At 36.8% G+C, this 27,713-nt stretch overlaps 1 protein-coding gene across 1 annotated transcript in view; it reads left to right on the forward strand.

Annotated features, from left to right (window-relative positions):
- Positions 1-20,742, forward strand: part of KCNK2 (potassium two pore domain channel subfamily K member 2) — a 314,492-nt gene extending 293,750 nt beyond the window's left edge. Inside the window, exon 7 of the mRNA XM_053712494.1 lies at positions 19,277-20,742. Coding sequence (XP_053568469.1) covers positions 19,277-19,594 — 318 coding nt within the window. The 3' untranslated portion in view covers positions 19,595-20,742. The remainder of the gene's footprint in view (positions 1-19,276) is intronic.
- Positions 20,743-27,713: the final 6,971 nt, after the last annotated feature.

The raw sequence follows: 27,713 nt of genomic DNA on the forward strand, positions 1-27,713 counted from the left end.
ATGATAGTTGTATATTTAGGCTTTGTGATATGCAAAATTTAATGATGCTATATGTAAAAAACACCTGTGACGCCACTATAAATTTATCGCATATACATACATCTACAACAGCACAAAAACACTATATGGCCTGCACATCTTGAGACCATAATCCAATAGAACTTTGGCCACACACCATAACATAGAGGTCTAAAGGGAAGACATAACGCAAAACATTAGATGGTAAACACAAACCACACTGTGTCAAGACTTTAGCTACATACAGAATTGTAACAGATATTTGTACCCGCACACAAACACATCACAGGTTCAGCAAGCAGACAGGCATGGAGCCACCGTTTGCTCACAGGTACCTAACATACACATCAAAAGGTTGCTGCGGAGGGGGATAAAAGACTCTACCCTCCTTTGTTTTGTTCCACTACAGTAAATATTGTTTGGAACTCTGTTTCAACTAAGTTTGTTATTTATATATTTGTTGAAAGAAGTGTTAATTACATTCTGTATATTGTCTATATCATTTGTTGCTGACTTATATTTCCGGTGGTCCACACAACACACACACAGATAGTGCTACAGCAAACGTACTGTCCACACCCCACTTCTTCACCTACACCAAACAAGCGTCCTGCAGTTCTGGTAGATTACACAGAACTTTGTGTCTCACATACAATATATAACACTCTAAAAGACGCTAACCTACAAATCTCAATATGCCAAATACTCCAATTGCACACCCGAACAACATTATAACAGCAAATGTTAAAGGGTTTAACACCCCCCACAAACGCTCCATAATACTAAACGATTTGTATAATCAAAAAGGGGCAATTATTCTAATACAGGAGACACATTTTAAAAAAGGCCATGAACCCAAATGGTTTCACACAAAATACACTACAGCTTATTTCTCGTCCGGCCCCTCCAAAAAGAATGGCGTAGGCATCCTGATCAGAAATGATGTTCCACTGGAACTTCTACATATAGAAAAAGACACAGAAGGAAGAATTCTCATCCTGACAGGGCTATTACATGGACGACCTGTCACTCTGGTCAATGTGTACTTCCCTAACAAGCAACAGCTTGTGTTCATGAGCAAGCTCTCTAATAAAATCCTTGAACACACTAAGGGCATACTTATAGTAGGGGGCGACTTCAACACCCCCTTTGACCCAGCCCTAGACACCTCAGCTGGCTCCACCAATATCCCTAAAAGAGACATCAAAGGCATTTATAACCAAATTAGGTTGCTAGCCCTACATGACACATGGCGTATTTACCACCCTGCCACTAGGGACTATACCTTTTACTCACACCCCCACAGTGTATATTCAAGAATAGACTATAGTCTTACAGATTCCGTCGGTCTCACTACCATCAAAAAAGTATCCATACTGGCTAAGACATGGTCAGACCATGCACCAGTTCTCTGCCAAATAGAATGGCCCAATAGCCCCCTGACACCTTTCATGTGGAGACTGGATGATAGTTTACTAGATCACCCACTCCTACAGCCCAAAATAGAGAAAACATTGGTTGATTATTTTGAGAATAACATTACTCCTGACATGCCATGGTCTACTTTCTGGGAAGCGCACAAGTGTAGTAAGAGGGGAACAACTAAAATATAAAGCTCAACAACAAAACAGAAATAAATATAGATCCCTGTTGCAAGAGTTATATCAGAAAGAGCAGACTCATAAAAGAGACCCTTACAATGTAGAACTCACTAACAGCCTTAATCAAACTAGGAGAGAAATAAATGCATTCCTCGACCAGGAACAGCAAAAAAGAGCGCTAGCCATGCAACAGAGGTATTACGGTCAGGGAAACAAAGCTGGCAGAATTCTAGCCAGATCGCTCAAACATAAACAAATGAAAACACACATACGCCTCCTTAAAAATAAGACAGGTCAGGCTCAGTATGATAGCAAATCCATAGCAGAAACATTTCGCACATACTACTCGGCATTATATAATATTGCAGATACTGAACCCAAAGACATAACATCAGATAATAAGAGAGAGGCTATTTCTAAATACTTACAAAACATAGACCTGCCCAAACTGAATGAAGAACAATCCTCAGCCTTAGATCTACCCATTAGTGTAGCTGAAATAAAAAGGGCGATAAAAGCCCTCCCAACTGGAAAGAGCCCAGGCCCAGACGGATTTAGCACCAAATACTATAAAAAATTTGTGGATGTCCTTGGCCCAAAACTTGAAAAGTTATTTAGCACGATTGACCAGGGAAAAGACCTCCCCGATTCTATGCTAGAGGCCCATATCACGGTGCTGCCAAAACCAGGCAGACCTCCTGACACACCTGAAAACTTCAGGCCTATATCCCTCCTGAACACAGACATAAAGATAATGGCAAGAATACTGGCCAACAGATTAAACCCTCTGCTATCACATTTAATTGCTCCAGACCAAGTAGGCTTTATACCAGGGAGAGAGGCCAGGGACAACACGCTAAAAATTTTACAACTAATGGCGCATGCAAAAAACACAAACCAGGCTATGGCCCTCATATCCACAGATGCCGAAAAGGCTTTTGACAGGGTGGACTAGGACTTTCTCAGGGCCACCCTGTCCGCAATTAACATAGGCGAAGGCTTTCTGGACAAGGTTTTCTCTTTATACACCAAACCCACAGCAAAGGTCAGAACTAACTCTATCCTCTCTGACTCATTCAACATCAGAAATGGCACAAGACAGGGGTGTCCCCTGTCGCCCTTATTGTTCGCACTCTCCATAGAGGTTTTAGCCAGTAAGATCAGATCAGACCCAAAAATCAGAGGAATACACACGACCAAGACAGAATATAAGCTCGTAATGTATGCGGATGATATCTTACTCACTTTGACCAACTTAGAAACATCACTACCCACGTTGCTGCATATCTTTAGAGAATATGGCAAAGTATCAAATTTTCACCTCAATCTAACCAAATCGGAAGTTTTAAATGTGAATATCCCCACACAAGAAATGGCTAAATTAATGGATAACTGTCCCCTTAAATTACAGCAGACCCAAATCAAATATCTAGGGATACTAATTACCAAAAACTAAGAGATATGTCAAATTGGAAAGGTAAACCATTGTCATGGATAGGGAGAATCCACACAGTGAAAATGAACATCTTACCCGGCATATTATATGTCTTACAAACATTACCTATCGCATTACCAAAAGAATACCTTAGTCAAATACAAGGTAATATAGAATCATTTATATGGAATGGCATTAAGCCTAGAGTACCTAAAAAAACACTTTACCGAACGAGAGAAAGGGGTGGTTTGGGACTACCGCACATCCCCCAATATAGGCAGGCGACACTTTTTCACAGAATAATTGACTGGAGTCACAACTCCACAAATAAGCAGTGGATCCAGCTAGATAGGGAAATCCTAAAAACAGAAAATGTGGGAGGCTTGGCTTGGTTACAGCCATCGCATAGACCAGAAATAATACGAAAAAATCCGCTGTTGTCTGAGATTTTCTCGCAATGTAATGCAACCATTAACACCAGTACACACATCACTACGAGACCTGCACCACTGACCCCATTCACCAAGAATCCTGAGTTTTCTTTCATTCCAAACTGTAAAGCAGAAGGAGACACCCCCCCACAACTAAGAGACAGGATACTAAGGTGCATTACACCGAAAGGCAAACTTCTCACAATGCAAGAGATCTCGGATTCCATACCATACGTACAATTCAATTGGTACACACACGTGCAATTAACGCACTATTTAAACACAGACAAGCAAAAAAGTAATATATCACGTCTACTAACACCCTTCAAGAAACTTTGTATATCGCCAAAATACCAACGCCATACTATATCAATTTTGTATAGATGCCTGTCTAACATAAGCCAAGATGATCTTCCGTCCTACTGCCATAAATGGGCCTCAGAGCTAGGCACTGACATAACCCCCAAGGAGTGGACAAAGATCTTCTTATTAAATAAAAAAGCGTCATCCTCGGCCAAAATGCAAGAAATGAACTACAAATTTCTGTCCCGTTGGTATCTCACACCACAGCGCCTACAGAAAATATACAAGAATGCCAGCAAGCATTGCTGGAGGGGATGCGGTGGTTGCTCAGATATGTTACATATATGGTGGCAATGCGATAAATTGGGCACTTTTTGGAGAGACGTAATCACACAAATTAACAAAACCCTATCTACACAAATACCAGTCGAACCATGTATTCTACTGCTCCATAAACTCCTGAACACCAAAGATGAGTCAAAACAGTCGCTGTTGTACATAATGTTGAATAGTGCTAAGATGTTAGTCCCACAGAGGTGGAAAACCGCGGAAATACCAGATATCTCCGCTTGGAAACGCCAAGTAGACAGCACACTCTTAATGGAAAGGTATTACTTCCTCCGAATTAGCAAACTGGAACAGTTTGAATACATGACAATGAGATGGAATGCACACAGAGACGACCAATAAAACACACTAATAGACAGGGAGGGGGACTTAATAGAAATGTTGAAGTGATAAACAAAACAGAAGACAAATTGCACACACAAGGACCACCGGAAATGCTTTTGATTTCATTATAATTCTTGTTTATTTATTTGTATTTAAATGGAGCCGTACAATAAGATAGCATCATAGCTGTCATAACTCCAATTAGATAAATACCAGCAATAAATGTAAAACTGTAACATGGGGATAACAAACATGTCCAGCAAACGGGAAGTTTGAGATACTGTACTTATGGACTGGATAACATGTTGTATATGCTTATTAATAACCATTGCGACTTCTGCAACAAGTTGGTTCAACCTTTTGAGTTTATATATTTGTAAGCAATAAGGTTGTTGCTATAACCGTTGATGGAGCTGCGTCTCCAGGATATGTTGTTATTCATTTTTTTTATCATCAATAAAGATATTTAAAAAACAATTAAAAAAAAAACCGAACACTGAATACAAGCGAAATTATCAAGAGATTTAGCAGTAAGTTCCTGTATACGCAGACCGATTAAGATAATAGTTTAAGAAGGTATTGAACTTAACAGTCAAAGGTTTGCACATGTACATTCAATAGATATTATATACAGACCCAGTGGAGAAGGAGACAGCCAGAAAATCTTAAAAAATGTCCTACAGGGTTAATACTAACTGACTGGCCACAGCAGGCTTCCTTCGGTTAAGAAAAGTTACACTCTTGACGATAGACAAGAGAAAAGTTAGGTTGTGATATTTTAGCTTATGTTGTTACTCTTGATTCCAGAGTCCGTGACGCTGATTGAGCTTGAAAGGATATGTGTGACCAAGATAGGCAGGAAAGATTAATAAGAACGTTAAAGGTTGGCCTAGACTTCCTTCCCCTTTTTCCCCTTTCCTTAATTATAGAATGGCAGGGGAGGAATGAGTGGTGGAAGTCACTGTTTAAATGATCGGCTGTATTACATCTGTTGCAAAGGTAGGGGCAAACTTTAAATTTGGAAAGTTTAAAGTGGAGCAAAGAAACAACCCCATGTAGGCATTTTAATAAGAGTTTGAAATTACAATATGGGTTTTTGCCGTTTTCTGGCTAAATTCTTTCATAAAGCCTTTCCCCGGTTTCTTCTTGCCTTTATTTTCACTTATTTCCTTAAACTCACTTTCTTTGTGCAAAAAAAGGGAAAAAAAAATAGGTAATGTGTGGCGAGTAACAAACCCGCTGGTTGTATCCCACTCACCCCTCAAGAGCAGAGGACCTCTAGGAAAAAGAGTCCATGACGCTGATTGGGCTTGAAAGGATATGTGTGACCAAGATAGGCAGGAAAGATTTCTAAGAATGTTAAAGGTTGGCCTAGACTTCCTTCCCCTTTTTCCCCTTTCCTTAATTATAGAATGGCAGGGGAGGAATGAGTGGTGGAAGTCACTGTTTAAATGTTCGGCTGTATTACATCTGTTGCAAAGGTAGGGGCAAACTTTAAATTCGGAAAGTTTTAAGTGGAGCAAAGAAACAACCCCATGTAGGCATTTTAGTAAGAGTTTGAAATTACAATATGGGTTTTTTGCCGTTTACTGGCTAAATTCTTTCATAAAGCCTTTCCCCGGTTTCTTCTTGCCTTTATTTTCACTTATTTCCTTAAGCTCACTTTCTTTGTGCAAAAAAGGGGAAAAAAATAGGTAATGTATGGCGAGTAACAAACCCGCTAGTTGTATCCCACTCACCCCTCAAGAGCAGAGGACCTCTAGGAAAAAGAGACTTGCTTTGCTCCACTGTTGTGCGATGGATCATTGAGAACTCTCAGAGAGTTGGATATCGATGAATAGACAGATCTCGTCCCCCACACACAGCACCTGTGGGAGGGGGAGCTGCCGGATAGACAGGCGGATCGGCTAGGCTTGCGATATTGCCAGGATGCCCTTAGAATATGGCTATCGACCCCCTCATGCAGCCCCTGTCTGAGGGAGGGACTGCCGCTGTATAAGCCAGGTGTTCGGGCTCCAAGCAGTAGACTAGGACACGCTGGAGGTTGATAACCAGCCTCCCTCACGCAACACCAGTGGAAGGGAGGGATTACTAGAGAATGGAGGAAGCATTACAACCCATGTAGCAAAAATTGTTAACCAAAGATTAGGCTATCTAACCCCCTCACGCAGCACCGGTGGGAGGAAGGGACTGCCAACAGTGAATCTGATGCCTTCAGGAGCACTATTCATGGGATGACATTTGTGAGGCTCCAAGGTACAAAGTCAGAGTGCAAGATGCAATAATGCGCTCCGGTGGTCCCTCAGAGCAAAGAGCTGCCCTGCTGCAGGCTTTACCTCGGTCACTAAGGCGTTCAGTGCGATTTAACCGCCAATGGTTCAGCTGCAGGGATCTGGAAACTTGCAAAGCGTGACCTGTTCACAAGCTCCTCCTCCGCAACCTAGGGCATGTAATTTTAAACAACTTTCCATTTTACTTTTATCATAAATTTGCTTTGATCTCTTGGTATTCTTAGTTGAAAGCTAAACCTAGGAGGTACATATGCTAATTTCTTAGACCTTGAAGACTGCCTCTTATGTGAATGCATTTTGACAGTTTTTCCCCTCGAGAGGGTGTTAGTTCATGTGTGTCATATAGATAACATTGAGCTCACACATGTGAAGTTACCTAGGGGTAAGCACTGATTGGCTAAAATGCAAGTCTGTCAAAAGAACTGATATAAGGGGGCATTTTGTAGAGGCATAGGGGCATATTTATCAATGTGCGAGTGGACATGGTACGAAGTAGCATACGCTGTTGGCATTTATCATTGCATCAGCAGTTTTTGTGAGCTGAGCTGGTGCAATGCCGCCCCCTGCAGATTTGCAGCCAAATGGCAGACAAGTTATGGAGCAACAGTCTTTAGCCTGAAGGCTCGCCGGAAACGAGGGGCATCGACCGCCATACGGAGCTTGATACATATGCCCCTTAGATACTAACTGTGTTAGTTATATGCCCCTTAGATACTAACTGTGTTAGTTATGCAAAACTAGGGAATGGATAACAAAGGGATTATCTATCTTTTTAAACAACGTTGACTGTACCTTTAATATGGAGTACCAATTAGGCATGATCTATGGACAACGATAACATCATATAGCTGTTGTATGCACCCGTAAGGCTGGGCAGATACAGCAGCATTATGTACAATATAACCATGGTGGATACATGTCTATATCTTCAGTTGCTATTTCATGGTTGTTACAGGGATTTATTACCTGGGGCTCAAGCTGGTTGTTTATTGATTTTCTATAAAAACAACAAATCTTTATAAACTTGTATCCAGAACATTTGTTAAAATAACAGAATCATTTTTTATTCTTAGTTGTGATCTTTAGTTACAGATAAAATGTGATTAATTGTTGTTATGTTTAAATGATTTATTATTAAGATTATATTTCTAATTTTGCATATTCTACATTAGTATAAATGTATAATGATTTGGGAATACATGTCCAGGTGCATTTTGGGTAAATATCAATTTCCTCTCATGAGTAAATTCTCAATGGATAGAAGAATGTTTATAAATAATTCCACGGTTTGCTTTTTTTATTGATCTCAGATTTCTTTTACATTCTTTCTCTACTTTAATCCCAAGAGTGTAGCCCAAAAACGGTTTAGAAAATATTTGTTTTTGTATAACAGGTACGAGGGTTCTCTCTGGGTATTCATATTAGTACAAATATTATTTTATGTTTATATTACTCATTTTAAGACATTGTCAAACAACAAAGAGCTAATGGACCACTAAACACAGTAGAATTGCTTAAAGGGACATTCCGGTCAAAATGTAACTGCACATAGATGAATTACATCTTTGAATAGAAACATATTTGTAATATACATGTATTAGCAAAAACACTTCTAGTAAAAGATATCACTGTTTTAGTGTTAACATTTTTCTCTGCACGTGCATGTGAAGCATAGCTACATCTTCTCAGTGCACCAGCATTTTAAATACTTCAGCTGCTCAGAGTGCCAGTGGGGTTTGTATCATGTCAGCAATTTACAAATTGAGTCATTACCAGATGGTACAAGCACCTTAGGTTCTCTGAGCAAGTGCTGTGTTTAAAATGCTGGTGCACGGTGCATACTTAAATACACTTTTGAAACAGCTATAGCTTTTATTAGAAGCATTTTTGCTAATACGTGTATATTGCAAAAATGCTTCTATTCAAAACTGAAATGTATCCATGAGATTTCCAATTATGGCTGGAATGTCCATTTAATCAAGAAATGCATAATAAATAGACTACACAAAAGCACTTAGTTTGAATGTCAAATGAGTAGTATATTTTTTTTCTGACAAATGTCAAACACCTAGATTACGAGGTTTGTGCTATACTGGGTGTGCAAAGAATGCAATAAAATGAACTGCCATTACGAGTAACTGAAAAACCTCTATGTGCTATGTGGTAGGGTACGTTAAGCTCCATACCGCACAAAAGCCAAGGGCTGAGTTTAAGTGCTTGTGCACGCTTTCCCCCATAGACATCAATGGGGAGAGAGTGTTACAAAAAAAAACTAACACTTGCGATCGCGGAATGGCAAATCGCCGTAACGCAACTCCATTGATCTCTTTGGGGAAAAGAAAGTTAAATTTAAACCTAACACCCTAACATAAACCCCTAGTCTAAACACCCCTAATCCGTTGCCACCGACATCGTAGACACTAAATAAAGTTATTAACCCCTAATCCGCCTCTCCTCGACATCGCCAACACTAAATAAACCTATTAACCCCTAATCCGCCTCTCCCCGACATCACTGACACTAAATAAAACTATTATACCCTAAACCACCGGCCCCCCACATCGCAAATAATAATTAAACCTATTAAACCCTAAATCGCCAGCCCCCCACATCGTAACTAATAAACTAAACCTATTAACCCCTAAACCGCTAGACCCCCACATCGCAAAACACTAAATCCCTAAACCTAACACCATCTAACTTTAAATTAAAAGTTACACTATAACTATCTTAAAATAAATAAAAACTTAGCTGTGAAATAAAAAAAACCCTAAGATTAAATTATAAATTAACCTAACATAACTATTCTAATAAAATGAAAAAAATACCAATTAAAAAACCTAAATTACAAATTTAAATAAACCTAATACTATGAGAGAAAAAATCTAACATTACAAAAAATAATAAACACTAAAATTATGAAAAATAAAAAAAATAATAAATTAAATTATCAAAAATAAAAACAATTAAACCTAATCTAATAGCCCTATAAAAAATAAAAAAGCCCCCCAAAATAAAAAACGCCCCCTAACCTACAATTACCAATAGTCCTTAAAAGGGCCTTTTGTAGGGCATTGTCCTAAGTTAAAGAGCTCTTTTACATACAAAAAATTACAAAGTGCCCCAACAGTAAAACTCCCCACCCAACCTACCCTCCAAAATAAAAAACCTAAGTCTAGAAAAAACCTAAGCTACCCATTGCCCCTAAAAGGGCATTTGTATGGACATTGCCCTTAAAAGGACAATCAGCTCTTTTACTGCCCTTAAAAGGGCATTCAGTTCTTTTACAGTGCCCATAGCCCTAATCTTAAAAAAAAATTAAAAAAAATAACACTAAACCCAGAATATCTACACACAGTTCCTGAAGTCCGGACATCCATCTCCATCCAGGCGGCGAGAAGTTTTCATCCAGGCGGCGACATCTTCATCCATCGCGGGGGCATCTTCTATCTTCATCACGGTTGCGGGGAGCAGAGCTATGCAGGACCGGCGATAACATCCTGTGTGGAGCATCCTCTTCATACGATCACCGCCGTACACTTAAGTTGAATGCAAGGTACCCGTTTAAAAATAGCGTACCTTGCAATCCTATTGACTGATATGATTCTTCAAGTTTAAATCAACCAATAGGATGAGAGCTACTGATTTGAGCAGCCAATAGGATTTCAGTAGCTCTCATCCTATTGACTGATTTGAATTTGAAGAATTAAATCAGCCAATAGAAATGCAAGGTATGCCATTTTTAAACGTGTACCTTGCATTCAACTTCAGTGTACGGTGGTGATCGTATGAAGAGGATGCTCTGCACAGGATGTCATCACCGGTCCTGGATATCTTCGCTCTGCACCCCGGGATGAAGTTAGAAGATGCCCCTGCCTGGATGAAGACTTCTCGCAGCCTGGATGAAGACTTCAAAAAACACCCCCTAACCTACAACTACCAATAGCCCTTAAAAGGGCCTTTTGTAGGGCATTGCCCTAAGTTAAACAGCTCTTTTACATACAAAAAATTACAAAGTCCCAAAAACAGTAAAACTCCCCACCCAACCTACCCCCCAAAATAAAAAAAAACCTAATTCTAGAAAAAACCTAAGCTACCCATTGCCCCTAAAGGGGCATTTGTATGGGCATTGCCCTTAAAAGGACAATCAGCTCTTTTACTGCCCTTAAAAGGGCATTCAGTTCTTTTACAGTGCCCAAAGCCCTAATCTTAAAAAACAAACAAAAAATAACAAACAAAAAAACTAACACTAAACCCAGAATATCTACACACAGTTCCTGAAGTCCGGACATCCATCTCCATCCAGGTGGCGAGAAGTCTTCATCCAGGCGGCGACATCTTCATCCATCACGGGGGCGTCTTCTATCTTCAGCCCGGTTGCGGGGAGCAGAGCTATGCAGGACCGGCGATAACATCCTGTGTGGAGCATCCTCTTCATACGATCACCGCTGTACACTGAAGTTGAATGCAAGGTACCCGTTTAAAAATTGCGTACCTTGCATTCTTATTGACTGATATGACTCTTCAAATTTAAATCAACCAATAGGATGAGAGCTACTGAAAGCATATTGGCTGATTTGAGCAGACAATAGGATTTCAGTAGCTCTCATCCTATTGACTGATTTGAATTTGAAGAATCAAATCAGCCAATAGGAATGCAAGGTATGCCATTTTTAAAGTGTACCTTGCATTCAACTTCAGTGTACGGTGGTGATCGTATGAAGAGGACGCTCTGCGCAGGATGCCATCACCGGTCCTGGATAGCTCCGCTCCACACCCCTGGATGAAGTTAGAAGATGCCCCTGCCTGGATGAAGACTTCTCGCAGCCTGGAGGAAGACTTCTTGCCGCCTGGATGGAGATGGCTGTCCAGATTCCAGGAACTGTGAGTAGATATTCTTGGGATAGTGGGTTTTTTTTTAAGATTAGGGCTTAGGACACTGTAAAAGAGCAGAGCTGCAATGCCCATACAAATGCACCTTTAGGGGCAATGGGTAGCTTAGGATTTTTAGACTTAGTTTTTTTATTTTGGTGAATAGGTTGGGTTGGTTTGGGTTTTTACTGTTGGAGGAATTTGTACATTTTTGTATGTAAATGAGCCATTTAACTTAGGGCAATGCCTTACAAAAGGCCCTTTTACAGGTAGTTTATTGCAGATTAGGTTTTTATATTTTGGGGTAGGCTTTTTTATTTTTATAAGGCTATTAGATTTGGTGTAATTGTTTTTATTTTTTTAAAATATTGTTTATTATTTTTTTAATCTTAGAGTTTTTTATTTTTCGTATTTTTTGTTTTTATTATTTTTTGTAATGTAAGAATGAAAAAAAATTTTCATAGTATTTGGATTTTTAAAATTTGTAATTTAGGTTTTTTTAATTTTTCGTAGTGTTAGTTTTTTTTAATCATGTAATTTAGGAATTTTAATTGGTAGTTTTTATTTATTTTATTAGATTAGTAATGTTAGGTTAATTTTTAGTTTAATCTTAGATTTTTTTTATTTCACAGAGAAGTTTTTATTTATTTTAAAATTAATATATTGTAACTTTTAATTTAAAGTTAGGGGGGTGTTAGATTTAGGGGTTAATAGTTTATTTTAGTGTTTTGCGATGTGGGGGGCCGGCGATGTTGGGGTTAATATGTTTTGTTTATTAGTTACGATACGGGTGGCGGTTTAGAGGTTAATAGTTTTATTTAGTGTTTGTGATGTCGGGGGTGGCGGATTATGGGTCAATCATTTTATTTAGTGTCAGAGATGTCGGGGAGCGGCGGATTAAGGGTTACTAGATTTAATTAGTGTTGGCGATGTTGGTGGGCAGTGGATTAGGGGTTAATAGGTTTATTTTATAGTCACAATGTGGGTGGGTGGCAGATATGGGGTTAATAGGTGTAGTATAGTGTTTGCGATGCAGGAGAGTGGCGGTTTAGTGGTTAATTGGTAGTTTATGGGTGTTAGTGTACTTTGTAACATTTTAGTTATAAGTTTTGTGGAACATTTTTGTTTCGCAAAATCCATAACTACTGCTCTCAGATAGCGGAATGGATCGTGTCGGTATAGGCTCTAATGCAAGCATTTTAGCCGGACCGCACAACCTGTAATACGGCGCTATGGAAAATCCTGCACTAAAATGTCATTTTTTGAGTGCAGAATGGAGGGTTGCATTAAGGCTAAAATGCTTGCATTACAGCCTATACCGCTGCGACTCGTAATATGCGTTACCGGCCATTCCACGTGCAATGGCCAATTTTTCAGCGGTATAGCCGTACCGCACCATAACGCAAAACTCGTAATCTAGGTGTTTTGTTAGTTACATTTTCCTTCCTAATGCATCATGTGACAGCCATCAGCCAATCAAAAAACACTTATACATATAATCTGGGAATCTTGCACATGCTAAGCAGGAGCTGGTGCCACAGAAAGTGTGCATATAAAAGATTGTGCACATTTAGATAATAAAAGTGAATTGTAAAGTTGTTTAAAATTGTGTGCTCTATCTGACTGATGAAAGTTTCATTTGACTGAGTGCAGACTAGCATTTGTTTTGATGACTGGCTATTGCAACTAAGTAGATTCTTTAAATCCAACAGGTTAATTAAGATTAATTAAAGGGATATGCATATGATATGTCTTCCAAGATTCAGATAGAGCATGCAATTCTAGACAACTTTCTAATTTACTTTGATTATCATTTACTATTTGTTCTCTTGGTATCTTTTGTTGAAAAGGAGAGACATATGCTTAGAAGCCAACCCATTTCTAGAGCACTATATGGCAGCACTATTTCCTGCCATGCAGTGCTCCAGATGCATACCTAGGTATCTCTTCAACACAGAATATCATGGGAACTAAGCAAATGTGATAATATAAGTCAATTGCTCTGTCTGAATCACAAAAGAAAAATTTAGAATTTCCTATTTTATATGGCCCAGTAGGAGATCCTTGACAGGATTTAAGAAGCAGAGCTCTCCCACAGCTATTCTGGCTTGTGTCAACTTGTCCTGACTACTCATCCAGATTTACACAACTCCAGTCCCAGGATAAAACCCCATACCTTAAACAAGAGATGTTAAGAGATAAGATATTTAGGAATTTGTCCCCTTTAATTCTTAATGAAGAGAGACAAATGCAGTACAATATAATACTCAACCAGCTGCCAGTATAATTTTGTTTAGACAGTATTTTATATTTTACCTTGTATATAAAGCATGGTCATTACCATGAGAAGCACGAACATGATTGGAAAGGTTGGAATATTTTTTCCTCTAAAACCTGGTCTGCACAGTGAGATTTTTTTTTTTTTAAATGGCTCATTATAGTTTCAATGGTTGAAATTGTGCTTTTTTACAAAATGTTTTAAATCCACTATAGTAGACTGGAAAAGTCAAGGCCATTTTTTTATGAGAGATATTATTACCACATACTGTTCATTTTGTTTCTAGACCAAAACCTTGCCAAAGTTAGAAAAAAAAATGTATAATGAACAGTTTTAAAGTATGATACATATAAATAATACACCATACACTCATGTACTATACACAAATAATATCCCTGCTCAAATGTTTAAGTATGTAAAAATAATTCATTTACAAGTTTTGCTATTGCTTTGGAAGTGAAAAAGGTTAATTTCATACATGTAAATTGCTATTGTCATTTCATACTGTACAAAGATGTTGATGCAAACACCTGTATTGTAGGTGATATTCCTACTGAATGGTCATTGTGTTGGTGATTTGCATTTGTTTAATGGGAAAAAAGTAGGTTTCTACTCTGGTAACTTGCGCTAGAGTGATATATGCGCTTCAGTGAGAGAATGATACTGTCAACTTGTATAGGAGCACACCGATGCATGTGGTATACTCGACATATGAATTTCACTGTATTACAATTTATGCTCGAAATCTAGCTCAAAATATCGCTCCACTTGTAATCTAGGGTTTTGTGTTTTAGTTGAGATTTAGTTTAATTTCTTTTAAATGTTACCATTTTTGTGTATAACACTGTTTTAGGTGTGTGCATTTTACAAATTATGATTGTATTTTGTATTATATGCTAAGGGAGCCATTTATCATTCATTGAAAAGTGACCTTGGGAACACATATTTGTTTCCCATATAGTTTAACACTGCTATATTGATGGTGCAAGCTTTATTATAATACTTGTTTTAAGAGTTTTGGCATCACATTAGTTGCTTTATTCAGGGTAAACATGTATCATATATTTGCTGTACTTCGCTGATAAATTTCTACTATTTTCGATAACTCGGAAGACCTAACAAATAACATGATTAATCCTTTTTTTCATAACGGGACATGTCTATCATTGGACTAGTCTGGAGGGAGCTTTTAAGTCCAAAGCTAAGAGCTGGGGGAGAGTTTAAGAAACAGCGGTCTGAAGACTGCTGCTTTTTAACTATTGGCTGAAAGATGGGACAACATAAACTCCAAAACTACATCCGTAAATTGGTTAATGTAGCCCAGAGTCTGGATTTAAAAATATTGGACATATCCTTGTTTTGTTTATACACATACAAGCTGTTTATACATTTTTATTGTTTTATATTTGCATTTTTAGATCACATTTGCTACACACTTTTGTATTTTCTAATTATTAGCACCATCTTTCTCCTGTATCGTTTTACTTTTTTGTCTCTGCTGTATATTTTTAAAAAAGAATACTCATATTTTAAGTTTAACAAGGCTAGGCAGTGTTTTTATTAGATTGTTTCTTGTTTTCTTAGTTTTTTCTTGATGCTGTATTTTTGTATATATGGATATAGTAAATTACTTAATGGAGTCATGCAAAAATGACATTCATTTTTTATAAATAATTGCACCAGAACTTTATAAACTCACATAACTAGGTTTGCTGTAATAAGTCATACTAACGTAATAAATTACATTAGAACTTCTCATTAAGAAGCTGTATTTAAAGCACGTTTTTAATTGAAAGCCTAATACACTGTGCACTAAGAAACATAATTAATTTAAGTGCTGCCGCTTAGTTTTAAACATTATGTGAATGCATTTGAGCAGAGTAATATATTTAAAAATAGAAAACCAAAACATTTTAATATCATTATTGAGCCGTAGTATACAAGCAATGTAACTATATTCATTTGTCCTTAGTGTAATCAAACTGTATTGTTTTGAAAGCACAGTATTTTCTTAAACATTATAAATTAATTACATTTATCTTCATGTACTTTGGCTGTCATTATTATTATTATTGCAGTTCCTGACAATGTACCTTGTATATTTTTCTATTTTATATGCTGAGTGGGATGTGCTTGTTTGTCGCACTAGAAATTATTAAAATGTACTTTGTGTCGCTAGAATCTGGGCATAAGACATATTTGTTAATGAACCAATCTGTTCTTTAGTAGCTGGGATAAATTACATTTATAACATATCCTTTGTTTTATAGTTTTGGAAAATTATTGGAACTCCAAGCTCATTGATAAATATTTTAAAGAGATATACTAACATGAATATAAGTGTTCTGAAATTTAAAACCTATTCTAGTTAGGGGATAGCACAAATATTTCTTAACAAAATACGCCTAGATTACGAGTCTTGCGTTAGCCTTAAAAAGCAGCGTTGAGAGGTCCCAACTCTGCTTTTTAACGCCCGCTGGTATTACGAGTCTTGCAGGTACAGGTGTACCCCCACTCTATATCAGTTCTAGAGATACTTAAATAAAATTAAACTACCTCATGAAACTGGTAAATGGAACAAACAGACTTCAAATTGTCCTAAAAAAAAAAAACAAGAGGAAAATTGTTTAAATATGTAATTGTTATGAAAGGATTGTAATGTTTACATTAAAAATATACATAATAGAAATATAGGCAAGTTTTTGGACACCCTTAAATCTAATGTTCTGGCCTGTATCAATCTAAAACACCTCACATAAATAATATACAAAAGCCACAGGGATTCACTGCAATCCATGTGAATTCCCATTAGAAATGTGCACTATGGCTTTTCTTGCCATTTGAATACTCAAACCCATTCCAATCCTTCTGAAAACCCTAATTTATCACAAAGTTTTCAAATCCATTTGTGGCAGGAAAATGCCCTGGATAGACTGCACAAGGATAATTCAACTTGGCGTTCCAATCAATAAGAAAACACACATAAGAGATTAAGGCAGATGATTAAAACATAAAAACATGTATGAATGTACCTACTTGCTGTTGTGTATCATATTGTATATTCTAGTTGATTTTAAACTTTTTATTTTATTTATTATACCCATATTGCATAGTGATACAGGATATAAGGGTATTAAATAAATAAAGGTTAATGATGCATAATATGATACAAAATATCACATTTTAACACTTAGTGCGATGTAACTGAAATTATTCAGTTTGTTAGTGAGCTATTAGTTAAGGATATGGATATAACTACAAACAAATTTATATCAAAACAACATAAAAACAATAAATTATAGACTAACATGCTAGGAATAAATAGGATCTTGACAAGGTCACATTCATGGTTGCAACCCCCTAAAATGATCCAATTCAGAATCCAGTCAACTAATCAACCACACACCTCATAAAACAAACAGCATTATATTAGACAATTTTGAAGAACTGTATACAACCTAAATATGATATATCAGGCTGTTCATATATGAATTGGTTGGATGTTTTAAAAATGTAAATTATGTCATTATTAAAAATGCTAAAAAAAATTGGGGACACTAAACACTAAATACATTTCATGCACCTCCCTCTTATCATGGGTGCTGCCATTATGGAATCTAGGTCAGGTCAGCACTGGAATGTAGCGAAAGCTACATTTCAATATGGCTGCATCCATGACTAGAGGGAGGTGGAAAATAGCCTCAATACTATCCTTATAAAAGGCTAGATTACTAATGTTAGCACCCGCAATATTGAAATATCATGCCTGTGCTAACGAGCTTATATTACAAGTTGAAAGTAAACATGACTGCACGAGCGCAAACTAAATTTGCGTTTGTCTGGTTAAAGTGACTGAAAAACTTACATAAAGGGTTAGGGATAAATAAAAAGTTGCACCAAAACAACATAAATACATTAAAATAAAGCATTAGACTTATATATACTCTATCTGATATAAATTATTCACAGAAATATTAAAATTAAAACATTATAAGGGTTCAAAGGTATATGGTATATGACAAAGTATTTGAATGGAAATGGCTATAATGTATATATATTTTTAAATAGATATTCCTATATATATATATTTCTCTATGTCTATACCTATATATATATATATATATATATATATATATATATATATATATATATATATATATATATATATGTGTGTGTGTATATATATATATATTTAAAAAAACACCTCATAAATATATATATATATATATATATATATATAAAAATATATAAATATCTATTCAAAAATAAAAAGAACATTTCCATCTATGTGAAGAATATTGTAATTTGTAATATAAAATATTCATAACTACCTTAGGGTTAGTGCTGTAATGTTTAACTCCTGTTGGGTTAGCATGCAAACATTTCACTTTCAACTTGTAATACCTGCCCTAACCCAAGCGATGTGCTAAATAATGCTACACTTCTGGCCTAACGTATTTAGTACTTATTTAGTGTCCCTTTAAATGCACATCATATATTGATAATGCTTGTTAAGTATGAAAAACTTAGTTTAGAAAAAAATAGTTTAGAAAAAAATAGTTAATAAAAAAATATCATTATAGTCTATAAGGATTTTTGTTGATAAATCATTAGATAAACGTTTTTAAGGGGTTGTGACCAATCATAGCTTGAAAAGCCTATTTCTTGTAGTTTTTCATGTTATAAAATCTGAGTGTAAGAAAACAAATTTATAGTTATATTATTTTCCTGGTTTAAGGGGATGCTTTCAATGTACTGGAATAAGATAGCCATAACCACCATAGTTAAAAACCAAAGTTCTAGCATGACAAACTCTGATGGATTGGAATATCTCCAAAGGCAGAGTACATTTTACATTAAAAAAAACTAATAATACTATGCTAATATAGTTTTATGGCATAATTTAAAATGAGACTTAATTAAGCATTGCCTACTGTTAATCAAGTATTATTAAAATGTGTGGCTATTAAAGTCAGCACTAGTTCAATAGATAGAGCATATTGCTTATTATGAGTTTTCTTTTAAAGAAACAAAAATATGACTATGGAAATAATTCTATCTATCTATCTATCTATCATCTATCTATCTATCTATCTCTCTATCTATAGATATATAATGCAAAATAGTTTTTCAATACTCAGCAATATTTAATATTCAGCATTTTTATGGTATATTAGCTCTCTGAAACCCTATTTCTTTCATCCTCATCATAAACTGCTGTCATCAGGCATTTTGACTGCATGATTTACTACTTACATTTTTTTATGAAAAGCAAGTTCTGTAAATAAAGAATCATTTTTTGTTCTTTTTATATGTAAAGGAAAGACAAAATTCATTACTTTACTTGTATTTTTTACTATTTTCTTTTGCTGCAGGTCGGTGAATTCAGAGCTCATGCAGCGGAGTGGACAGCAAATGTCACAGCAGAATTCAAAGAAACCCGGAGACGTCTAAGCGTAGAAATCTATGATAAATTTCAAAGGGCAACATCCATTAAAAGAAAACTTTCAGCAGAACTGGGAATGAGCCCTAGTCAAGAAATGACTCCATGCAAGAGAACCTTGTCAGTAAACCTTCTGACCAATGAAAAAGAGGTTCTGTCCTCTATGAATAGAAGTGACAGTATTTACCTGAATGGCTTGACTCCACACTGTGCCACTGACGAGATTGCTATAATTGAAAACTTTAAGTAAAACTGTTTTCTCCAACTTCACTGAGATGCTACATTAGCCATGATTCTGTATAGCATTAAGACAACCAGCATTTTTACATGCATGAGCTCAGAATTATTGCATAGGGCCAGAGAGTCGGTTAACAAAAAAGAGAGATTGAGACGCAAAAGATTTACTTCTAAAATATCTGCTATCTTTTTGTGCCCAGACTGTTTATTTTTTTCTAATGTGCCATAATACACAAAACCTATAGAAAAAAATCTATTGATTATTATTACTCTTTCTGTAAGTTTGATGAAGTAATATCAAATGTTCAGGATCTGATTGGTTGAAACAATAGACCATTTAATGGACTACAGTTTTTTAAATGGAAAAAATTGTGATGCAGCCTTTGACCTAAGAAACTTTACCAGTGCCTTAAATTTTGAAGACACAACACCTCCTTATCTTGTTTTACATTTGTCTTTCTTGGCCTATGGAATGTATATCATTGGATCTTTAATATTGCTGGAAGATCACTTGTACAGGTGCATTTTGGCAATGAACTATTTAGTAAAGGATACCAAAACTCAAGGACTCTAGCTTTAAGGTACTGGAGTCCTGAGCCTTGCAGAAACGGTTCCTTTAAATATTTTTTGTTATACTCAAAAGAGTAAGTTGAATGCATATACCAATTTGGCTTTTTATGGTCCAAGTTAGTGTAGGACTACTGAAGAAATCGTAAGTAGTAAACAAAATACACTAATTAACTCAGTATACCAAAAACGTACATATCCTTTGAACGTTTCACAGAACTTATTTAAGAGGAAAATGGTACACAGTAATTGCTATAGCAACATAAGAACATCTCAGCAATATCCATGGGACATAACACTGTTATTTTGTTGAGCGGTATTAGCTTGATTTATTATTATTTTTGCCCAACATACTGTGAAACACAATTGTTTAAATGATTCTGCTTTTAGAAAGCAATGCAAAGGCTTTTTCCAATGCCGAAAATGCACCCAATGGAAGTATGTAAATAAATATACACATTAGGAAAACTCGTTTCAGAGATTACAACTAGGGCGAGGTATTAAAGGATTTCAGGAAATGTGGTGATATGTATATGAGAATATGAAAAAATGTAACAATTCAAAATAAAATAATGAAGACTATCATAAAAAAAACTTTGCATCAACAAATGAATTTTAGCAAATTGTCTGTAAATAATATGCATGTTAGAGCAAACTTTTTATATGTCATATTTTCCATTTGCTGTAAATTACTATAAAACTTATTAAAATCAATCACCTATAATTAAAAGGTCTTTTTAGTATGGAAACAATTGTCCAATAGAAGTATTTAATAAGTTAGGTTCATTATAACTATTGCCATGGTTTTCCAAATCCCAATAATTACACATTTAGAGCCTGATTCCTGGGGATAGGAAGTAAAGAATATGGGGCATATGTATCAAGCTCCGAATGGAGCTTCATGCCCCGTGTTTCATGCTGCTCCATAACCTGTCCGCCTGCTCTGAGCAGGCGGACAGACATCGCCGAAAATCAACCCGATCGAGTACGATCGGGTTGATTGACACCTCCCTGCTGGTGGCCTATTGGCCGCGAGTCTGCATGGGGCGGCATTGCACCAGCAGCTCTTGCGAGCTGCTGGTGCAATGATGAATACGGTGAGCGTATTGCTCGCCGTATTCAGCGATGTCTCTCGGACCTGATCCGCACTGTCGGATCAGGTCCGACAGACATTGATAACTAGAGGCCCATAGCTCAGCGCCATTACTAGCCCAATGGATGGAAAGAATATGTTGATTTGAAATTGTCAGTTTTCCAATGTATTAGACCAAAGTAATAAATGTAGGAGGGCTCTAAAATCTATGTCTCGAACATGTATCCATGCATCCATAAGACCCCTCATTTAAATTAGGTGAAACTCCTTTTTCAAATGAGGGGTTGCATTACGTTCTTGATGTTACATCATAACATGAAGCTCCATGTTAATTAAAATATAGTAAATTGTACATACTTATCTAGCAACATTAAAACAAAACAAATATGCTTCCTATTTAAAGAAATAGAGTCTCTTTTTTCAAGAGATATGTCACATGATGGCAATTACTAATTAATTAAATATTTGCTTTAGACAAATACAGAAAGTGTTTGCAGTTCTAACTTTAAACACCTTCTGTATTTGTCTATGATAATTGATAATTGTTGAGATAGTTTATGCTTCCTCTGGAAAAATTCCTGTGGACACCAGTGATTCATAAGGGTTGGATTAACAAGCCCCGTATTGGCCCCAATGTTCCTGTTTCCGCGCGAGCCTTCAGGCTCGCCAGAAACAGCAGTTATGAAGCAGTTATGAAGCAATGGCCACTGAGCCTCCGCCGGCCTTAACTGATCAGCCTGCTCTGAGGCTGCGGACATCAATCCGTGGCATTGCACAAGCAGTTTATCAGATAATATTCACCCTTTCAAGAAAATAGTTTTTTTTTAATCATATTTAAACAAAACTATAATTCTCAAGACAAGACATATGGACATACTATTTTATTTCATCAAACTGAGGGTGTCACAGAAATTTGTAGCTGAAGATTGAAGAAATAGGTAAAATATTGATATAAAACGATATATGTTTAATATTTAATGTATGTTATATTATTCTTTTTAATTTTAAGTTTATATTTAGATAAATAGATACATATATATCATACATGGGCATTATTCATATGTAGTATATTTGAAGACTCATTGGGTATCAAATGTTTTTAAAAGAAATTATTTGGGTAAAATAAAATGGGAATACAGTGGGGCAAAAAAGTATTTAGTCAGCCACCAATTGTGCAAGTTTTCCCACTTAAGAAGATGAGAGAGGCCTGTAATTTTCATCATAGGTATACCTCAATGAGAGACAAAATGTGTAAACAAATCCAGACAATCACATTGTCTAATTTGGAAAGAATTTATTTGCATATCATGATGGAAAATAAGTATTTGTCCACCTACAAACAAGCAAGATTTCTGGCTCTCACAGACCTGTATCTTCTTCTTTAAGAGGCTCCTCTGTCCTCCACTCATTACCTGTATTAATAGCACCTGTTTAAACTTGTTATCAGTATAAAAGACACCTGTCCACAACCTCAAACAGTCACACTCCAAACTCCACTATGGTGAAGAACAAAGAGCTGTCGAAGGACACCAGAAACAAAATTGTAGACCTGCACCAGGCTGGGAAGACTGAATCTGCAATAGGCAAGCAGCTTGGTGTGAAGAAATCAACTGTGGGAGCAATAATTAGAAAATGGAAGACATACAAGACCTCAGATAATCTCCCTCGATCTGGGGCTCCACGCAAGATCTCACCCCGTGGGGTCAAAATGATCACAAGAACGTTGAGCAAACATCCCAGAACCACACGGGGGACCTAGTGAATGACCTGCAGAGAGCTGGGACCAATGTAACAAAGGCTACTATCAGTAACACACTACACCGCCAGGGGCTCAGATCCTGCAGTGCCAGACGTGTCCCCCTGCTTAAGCCAGTACATGTCTGGGCCCATCTGAAGTATGCTAGAGAGCATTTGGATAATCCAGAAGCGGATTGGGAGAATGTCATATGGTCAGATGAAACCAAAGTAGAACTGTTTGGTAGAAACACAACTCATCGTGTTTGGAGGAGAGAAAATGCTGAGTTGCAACCAAAGAACACCATACCTACTGTGAAGAATGGGGGGGGGCAACATCATGCTTTGGGGCTGTTTCTCTGCAAAGGGAACAGGACGACTGATCCGTGTACATAAAAGAATGAATGGGGCCATGTATCGTGAGATTTTGAGTGCAAACCTCCTTCCATCAGCAAGGGCATTGAAGATGAAACATGGGTCTTTCAGCATGACAATGACCCCAAACAAACTGCCCGGGCAACGAAGGAGTGACTTCGTAAGAAGCATTTCAAGGTCCTGGAGTGGCCTAGCCAGTCTCCAGATCTCAACCCCATAGAAAACCTTTGGAGGGAGTTGAAGGTCCGTGTTGCCCAGCAACAGCCCCAAAACATCACTGCTCTAGAGGAGATCTGCATGCAGGAATGGGCCAACATACCAGCAACAGTGTCTGACAACCTTGTGAAGACTTACAGAAAATGTTTGACCTCTGTCATTGCCAACAAAGGATATATAACAAAGTATTGAGATGAACTTTTGATATTGACCAAATACTTATTTTCCACCATCATTTGCAAATAAATTCTTTCCAAATTAGACAATGTGATTGTCTGGATTTGTTTCCACTTTTTGTCTCTCATAGTTGAGGTATACCTATGATGAAAATTACCGGCCTCTCTCATCTTTTTAAGTGGGAGAACTTGCACAATTGGTGACTGACTAAATACTTTTTTGCATTGATTATCAACAATAGATAAATAAAACTACAATCTGACATTTGATATGAAACAAAACCAACATAAATAAATATGATTTTGTTTATCTAAGGACTTTAACATTGTATAAAGTCTTTTGGAATTATCTTGTTGCTGGGCTAAGAATACTCCAATAAGAAAACAAAAATCTTTAATTCCCAATGGTGTTTACATCACTGATAACTCAGTAGTCTCCACATTTTAGTTATTGAGGATAATAATAAGAGCATATTACAGACATTTTTTTTTGTGAATTTACTATTTAATATTTACTGTTCAATGAATTTTTTAAACCCCCCAATCATCACACAGTGTGCAGGACTGCCCCAAATTATGATTTTCAGTTGCTCTTCGTTCCTCCACTCATTCATTTTCTATAGCAAAGTATATCAGAAAAACAACAGTCATAGTTTCTCAATAGCTGTGTCCTAGAGCTGCAAAAAAAAGCAAATTTTACAAACAAAGGCTAAAAAGTGCATTTAAAGTGCTTGTATCTACATTATTGAACTCATAAAATTGTTATAAAAAGTGGCACCTTAAAAATGTTTTTAATTAAATACTTAGATATAAATAATTATCGGCTAGATTACAAGTTTTGCGTTATGAGTAAAAAAGCAGCGTTAAGGCTCATAACACTGTTTTTTCACTACCACTGGTATTACGAGCCTTGCAGGTTTAGGGGCACCGCACACTTTTTTGGCCATACCACAAATTAACTTTTTTCAATGGGACTTCCATAGCGCTGATATTACAAGCTTTTTCTGGGAGGCCAAAAAGTGAGTGTTACAGCCTATCCTGCAAGATTCGTAACGCATTCTAAAGTCAGCCAATAGGATTTTTTCACCTTTAATTCTATCAGCCAATCGGAATTCAAGGGACGCCATCTTGGATGACGTCACTTAAAGAAACATTCATTCAGGAAGAAGACTTCATTTGAAAAGAATGCTCCGCGCTGAATGTCTTGAAGATGGACCTGCTCTGCGCCGGATGGATGAAGATAGAAGATGCATCTGGATGAAGACTTCTGCCCGTCTGGAGGACCACTTCTGCCAGCTTGGATGAAGACTTCTTCCGGCTTCGTTGAGGACTTCTTGCTGCTTCGTTGAGGACTTCTCCCGGCTTCGTTGAGGATGGATGTCGGCTCTTCAAAATTGTAAGTGGATCTTCGGGGGTTAGTGTTAGGTTTTTTTAAGGGTTTATTGGGTGGGTTTTATTTTTAGATTAGGGTTTTGGCACTGAAAAAGAGCTAAATGCCCTTTTAAGGGCAATGCCCATCCAAATGCCCTTCTCAGGGCAATGGTGAGCTTAGGTTTTTTTTAGTTAGGATTTTATTTGGGGGGTTGGTTGTGTGGGTGGTGGGTTTTACTGTTGGGGGTGTTTGTATTTTTTTTACAGGTAAAAGAGCTGATTTCTTTGGGGCAATGCCCCGCAAAAGGCCTATGGGCTATCAGTAGTTTAGTTTAGGCTAGAGTTTTTTTTTATTTTGTGGGGGCTTTTTTATTTTGATAGTGCTATTAGATTAGGTGTAATTAGTTTAAATATGTGATAATTTTTTTATTTTGTGTAATTTAGTGGGGTTTTTTTTTGTAATTTAGGTAATTGTATTTAATTTACATAATTTATTTAATTGTTGTGTAATGTTAGGTGTTAGTGTAGCTCAGGTTAGGTTTTATTTTACAGGTAAATTTGTATTTATTTTAGCTAGGTAGTTAGTAAATAGTTAATAACTATTTAGTAACTATTCTACCTAGTTAAAATAAATACAAACTTGCCTGTAAAATCAAAATAAAACCTAAGCTAGCTACAATATAACTATTATATTATATTATATTATATTATATTATATTATATTATGTTATATTGTAGCTAGCTTAGGGTTTATTTTATAGGTAAGTATTTAGTTTTAAATAGGAATTATTTAGGTAATGATAGTAGGTTTTATTTAGATTTTTTTTAGTTATATTTAAGTTAGGGGGTGTTAGGGTTAGGGTTAGACTTAGGTTTAGGGGTTAATAAATTTAGTATATTGGCGGCGACGTTGGGGGCGGCAGATTAGGGGCTAATAAATGTAGGTAGGTGGTGGCAATGTTAGGGGCTCCAGATTAAGGGTTAATAATATTTAACTAGTGTTTGCGGTGCAGGAGTGTGGCGGTTTAGGGGTTAATATGTTTATTATAGTGGCGGCGACGTTGGGGGCGGCAGATTAGGGGTTATTAAGTGTAGGTAGGTTGCGGCAACATTGGGGGCGGGAGATTTGGGGTTAATAAATATAATGTAGGTGTCGGCGATGTCCGGAGCAGCAAATTAGGGGTTAATAAATATAATGTAGGTGTCGGCGATGTCGGGTGCGGCAGATTCAGGGTTAATAAGTATAATGTAGGTGTCGGCGATGTCGGGGGCGGCAGATTAAGGGTGTTTAGACCCGGGGTTCATTTTAGGGTGTTAGGTGTAAACATAAATTTAGTTTCCCCATAGGAATCAATGGGGCTGCGTTACGGAGCTTTACGCTGCTTTTTTGCAGGTGTTAGGCTTTTTTTCAGCCGGCTCTCCCCATTGATGTCTATGGGGAAATCGTGCACGAGCACGTACAACCAGCTTACCGCTGACTTAAGCAGCGCTTGTATTGGAGTGCGGTACGGAGCACAAATTTGCTCTACGCTCACTTCTTGCCTAATAACGCCGGGTTTAGGAAAATCTTTAATACCAGTGCTGTAGGTTAGTGAGCAGTGACAATAACGTGCAAGTTAGTACTGCACCCCTCATAACGCAAAACTCGTAATCTAGCCATATGGGTGCTGGAAAACATAGATACTACACATCCACAAAATACAATATTATACTATATAATTCCTGCACTCCACCAAAGAAATATAGAAAAGCACAAAAAAGAAGCAGCACCATCCAGTAATTTCAACAGATTTATTTGTGCAGTTTGCACACTCTAAAAGCCAGACCAACAAGCAGCAACGTTTCAGACTTAGTCCTTAATCATGCATAGTTACACCTGAGGATCATACAGCTTAAATACACCTATAAACCACACCCACTTCATCTAATACATGTAACACACTGAATGTAGCAGCCCTCTAGTGGTCATATTGTAAAATTACTTTACAGATCATAAAAAGTCAGATTAAACACATATTGCTCCTAATAAATCAAAGCATAAAAAATAAATTTCACAAACTTTCAATATATTAAAATACTATTGTATTAAATACCAAGGGCACATTAAAGGCACAGAGACCAATCAAGCTCCCTATTCATACCTTTTGGGTACATAGTATCCAATCTATTGATCCAATAGGCTTCCCTAATTTTTAACCTCTTAGTTCTATTACCGCCACGCCTAAGATGACCCACCTGCTGTAATATCTGAAACCTTAATTGGGTAAGATTATGGCCAGCAGATAAGAAATGATTGGCCACTGGGGCATCCAATTTTTTTGTTCTTATACTACTCTTGTGTTGCATTATTCTTTCACAGACCGTGCAAGTGGTCTCACCCAAATACTCCAACCCACAAGGGCATTTAATATAATACACAGCAAAATCTGTGTTGCAAGTAAAGTGCCCCCTGATTTCAAATTTTTTACCTGTACTAGAGTGGCTAAAGCAGGAACCCTTGATCATGGTGTTACAGTTTGAACAGCCTAAACATGGGAAGCAACCTAAATGTTTTCTCCCAATATATCCCTGTACCAGCATCTTAGATGGACCAATATCTG

Source organism: Bombina bombina, chromosome 4 (genome assembly GCF_027579735.1).
Source record: "Bombina bombina isolate aBomBom1 chromosome 4, aBomBom1.pri, whole genome shotgun sequence".
Classification (NCBI taxonomy): domain Eukaryota; kingdom Metazoa; phylum Chordata; class Amphibia; order Anura; family Bombinatoridae; genus Bombina; species Bombina bombina.